The sequence below is a fragment of the Egretta garzetta genome, unplaced genomic scaffold (genome assembly GCF_000687185.1).
Source record: "Egretta garzetta isolate BGI_Z169 unplaced genomic scaffold, ASM68718v1 scaffold172, whole genome shotgun sequence".
Lineage (NCBI taxonomy): Eukaryota > Metazoa > Chordata > Aves > Pelecaniformes > Ardeidae > Egretta > Egretta garzetta.
The window spans coordinates 1,419,789-1,424,584 of NW_009258951.1; the positions used below are offsets into that span (position 1 = coordinate 1,419,789).

The window sequence follows — 4,796 nt, forward strand, 5'->3', positions numbered from 1 at the left end:
TGCTGTTTGCCGCCGGCGGCCTCGTGCCGACTGCGAGAGCGGCGTGGCGGGAACGCGCGGGAAACGTGGTGCCCGCCGGATGGGCGTGGTAATAAGCACAGAGCTGGCCTCGCTGGCAAAAGATTTGTGACAGAACCGCGGGAATGGGAATTAAAACCTGGACTCGAGGATACGAGTTTTGACGGAGCTATCAAGAAAACAGGAAAGAGCAGCCCAGACACCCGGCTTTTTCTTTTCCACCTCTGCTTTTTCCTAGATATACTCTAGCAGTAAGCTAAAAAACCAGCTTATTTCTGTCTCAGGTGTAAGACAAAATTGAGGTATCGAGGGATTAAACATACATGGCTTAGAATCAGAGGAGCTGGCCAGAAGTGCGCGGATGACATTTCATTGGGACTAGGATGATTTCACTGAGGAACTCAAATACACGTGAATTGCCAGGGGCTAGATATCTCTTAGGTTCATTATAAAGGAAAACATACCAAGTGGTCCTGTGCAGGAAAGATTCTTGGAACAGTTACCCAGTACATGATTTGGCAACAAATCAAGGAAATTTGGGGATATTATAAAAAAATTCTTCCAAAACTAAAGGAAGGTGAAAAAAGAGACTAAGCAGAATATTAAAAGATAATCTGGATGGGGAATCTGTATTCACCCTGTGTGTTCATAGAGACCATGTTGTCGTTAAGATCTTCCCTTATCCTCAGAGTCAGCCCAGGTCAGCTAAGGTGAGTAGAGTCTTGCCAGCAGCAGACAATTTGATCAGTTAAACTGTCACTCAAGAGCAACCAGGGGATGCTGCAGCAGAGAAAGATCATGAAATGATACAACCCACAGTTAGCTAGTTATTATGGGAATAAAATCTAGAAGATGGGTAGCTCCAGATGTCATTATCATTGTTGTGTTTTTAATTTGCAGCGTGAATGCATATCCATCCACGTTGGTCAGGCTGGTGTTCAGATTGGCAATGCCTGTTGGGAATTGTATTGCCTTGAACATGGGATCCAGCCTGATGGCCAAATGCCTAGCGATAAAACTATCGGAGGTGGAGATGATTCATTTAACACCTTCTTCAGTGAGACAGGAGCTGGTAAACATGTTCCCAGAGCAGTGTTTGTGGACCTTGAGCCAACTGTAGTTGGTACGTACCCAACATTAAAGATCCTGATACCCAATCCCCTACTTTTTTACAATCCCCCATCTTTTTTGATTGTTCAGAACATGATAGATTTTAAAAGACCTGTGGTCTGGGTGCTGTTTTGACATTTGAGGTTATTGTTACTTGAAAGAAATGAAACAACGGTCTACAGGTAACAACATTTGGAAAACAACAGAACTTTTTTACAGTCTGGATAATCTTTCTAGACTGCTGCACTGCATCCAAAGTTTTGTTTAATTGCTTTCCGGAATCTAGTTTGTACCTGTAGTGTAGTTTTCTGAGTGACCTCTGTGTTCTCGGGTACAAATACTGCTTTGTGAGTGCCTGATGTTTTCCCCTAAACAAAGGGGCTGAGATTGTGCCAACTTTTTAGGCTGGTCAGACAAGCTGCCTGTGGTCAGGGATGCTGCCTACACTCTTGACATGTGCGCTTAGCATGTAGGCACTAGGCAGCACACACAGACCTGAACAGATCAGATTTAGGTTGTGGTACTTTTGTTCCTTTGTAGATGAAGTACGTACAGGCACATACAGGCAGTTATTCCATCCTGAGCAGCTCATTACTGGGAAAGAAGATGCAGCCAATAATTATGCCAGAGGCCATTATACCATTGGAAAAGAGATTGTTGATCTAGTGCTAGACCGCATTCGCAAACTGGTAAGAAGTCGTGCTGCAAGTCAGTATTTACAATAATGGATACAGCTCTATAGCTATGTCTTTTCCCAACGAATTTTGTGTGTAGTTGATTATATAAAACAATACAAAAAACCACTTTTATATCCTTGCTCCCCCCAGTTCAATAAAAATTCAGTCAGTGAAACTTAAAATTTTTTAGGCTCTGAAATACCATTATTTAAAAATATTTTAAGGATACCTCAGAATCATATTATAAAAGCCTTAAACAAGCGTAGCGACGTTGTTATACTTGTTTGTTTGTTTGTTTGTATTTGCAGTTTGAATCATGCCATTCTATGTCAGGCAAAATATTTCTAGTACCCTAAGCTCAGGTTTTGGTTGGATGCTTAGCAAGTTTAGTTACTCTCTAGGTTGTTTTTTTTTAACTTGGCATTGCATTGCGAGATTCACGTAGGATGGTATGACTCAAAGTAAAACAGCGATTGTCTATTTCAAATTGAAAAATAAAAGAAAAACATTGTTTTCAACATCTAATTGATACTTGCTGAAAGCTAGAATGGGAACATAAACAGATTTTAAAGCCGTAACCCAGCTGTAATTTATAGTAACTTGTCACAGTGGGGTGCAGCTGCTCTTGCTTACGGTAGTAGTAAAATGGCATCGAAGACAATAAAGCAACTTTTAAGTATTACAATACTCCTATTCAGAAAAAGTTATGCAGAGGCACTGGTGCTTTTGAATAAAAGACGCATGAGAAAAAGGAAGACCACCTTTCAAGAATGCCGCTTTTTTATTGTAATAATCTAAAACTAACGAAATGCTTTTGAATGAGTATTTTAATACTGCTTCCTCAGAAACCATCAGTAACTTCTTTTTCTCCCACTTTTTTTCCACCCCTTGCTTTTTTATTGTAATAATCTAAAACTAACAAGAAATGCTTTTGAATGACTATTTTAATACTGCTTCCTCAGAAACCATCACTAACTTCTTTTTCTCCCACTTTTTTTCCACCCCTTCATAGGCTGATCTGTGCACAGGGCTGCAAGGTTTCCTTATCTTCCATAGTTTTGGTGGAGGCACCGGTTCAGGGTTTGCATCTCTGCTCATGGAAAGGCTCTCTGTTGACTACGGCAAAAAGTCTAAACTAGAGTTTGCGATCTATCCAGCACCACAGGTTTCCACTGCTGTAGTGGAACCTTACAACTCAATTCTGACTACCCACACAACATTAGAGCATTCAGATTGTGCCTTCATGGTAGATAATGAAGCCATTTACGATATATGTCGTCGTAACCTTGACATTGAGCGTCCTACTTATACCAATTTAAACCGATTAATTGGGCAAATTGTTTCATCCATCACGGCTTCACTGCGTTTTGATGGAGCCCTCAACGTAGATCTGACAGAATTTCAAACTAACCTTGTTCCATACCCACGAATCCATTTCCCCCTGGTAACATACGCCCCCGTCATCTCCGCTGAAAAAGCGTATCATGAGCAGTTGTCCGTGGCTGAAATCACCAACGCGTGTTTTGAGCCAGCCAACCAGATGGTAAAATGTGACCCTCGCCATGGCAAGTACATGGCCTGCTGCATGTTATATAGAGGTGACGTCGTTCCCAAAGACGTCAACGCAGCCATTGCTACCATCAAGACTAAACGGACCATTCAGTTTGTGGATTGGTGCCCAACTGGATTCAAGGTACTTGCACAGCTTTTTAAGGGCTTGATGTTTGGCTTGTTAGGGATTTGTGTAGCAGAGGTGACAGTCATTCTGCAGTGTTGTAATGTCCCTCTTAAACATTTTGATGAAGTGCAAAATAACTCAGCTATTCTATTTGTTTGTAATCGTGGTGATTTTTAATAACCTTTTTAACAGAAATAAGTCTTTAAGCCTTAGTGCTCATAAGGGAAATTTTCGTTTTGTTTTCTTGAAGGTGGGCATTAACTACCAGCCTCCGACTGTGGTGCCGGGTGGTGACCTCGCGAAGGTGCAGCGGGCTGTGTGCATGCTGAGTAACACCACTGCTATTGCCGAAGCATGGGCTCGCCTCGACCACAAATTTGACCTCATGTACGCTAAGCGTGCCTTTGTGCATTGGTACGTGGGGGAAGGAATGGAGGAAGGAGAATTTTCTGAAGCCCGGGAAGATCTGGCTGCCCTTGAGAAAGATTATGAAGAAGTCGGCGTAGACTCAGTAGAAGCAGAAGCTGAAGAAGGAGATGAGTATTTAGAAAACTGAAGTCTAGAAAAAAGTATTAAAAAAAAATAATAATAATTGCAGAACCCTGTTCACTTGTTTGTTTTCAAATGAAGTTTTAAAGGTTCTGTTTTTTTCTTCTGTACGATTTATGTGTAGACTCACTGAGCAAGGACCGGTTGAGATTGCAGGTTTTGGTAGCATCTAGTCATGTGCAAATTATAGAAGAACTGAGGAGATTGTGTGCGCTTTCCCATGATCCCAACACATTCTGAGATGTACTCACTTTGATTTTTGGTTTCTTGCAAGCAGGAAACTGCTTCTACTTCAGGTTGTTGTAGCACTACACTGTTACTATTCCAAAGGAAAAGGAAAATAAAAGAGCAGATCTGTTACCTGCTTGAAAAGAGCATTGTTGGTTTTTTTTTTTACGTTCCTACGTTGGTTTAGTGAACAAATATTGTGATGTCCTTTAACAGTACGTTAACGTGAATGCAGCTTTCTGGACACTGGGCAACAGTCAAGCTGCAGGACACTCAGCTCAGGTAAAAGCTGCTGATCTGCTACCCTAAGTTTTTAGTCACCAATTCTGAAAAGGAGAAAAAAACTAAGGGTTTTGTTGGGGGTGGGGGGGTGTTGTACGTTTGGTTTTGGTTTTTTCTTTCCTTACAGGAGGGAGAAAAAGGGGCTACATGTGCTAGGGATGCTCGGACATGAACCATGTTCAGAAGTACTTGTACCGCCCGCGTACGCGCAGTTAGAGAGTTGTGACGAAATTACGGCTGCGTTACTGAATGCC

At 41.7% G+C, this 4,796-nt stretch overlaps 1 protein-coding gene across 1 annotated transcript; it reads left to right on the plus strand.

Moving 5' to 3' along the window:
- Positions 1-1,005: 1,005 nt before the first annotated feature.
- LOC104122297 (tubulin alpha-3 chain) lies at positions 1,006-4,039 on the plus strand. The gene is made up of 4 exons (XM_009634401.2): positions 1,006-1,141; positions 1,669-1,817; positions 2,818-3,498; positions 3,734-4,039. Exons 1-4 carry the CDS (start codon positions 1,021-1,023, stop codon positions 4,037-4,039), a joined length of 1,257 nt encoding a protein of 418 aa, XP_009632696.1. The 5' UTR covers positions 1,006-1,020.
- Positions 4,040-4,796: the final 757 nt, after the last annotated feature.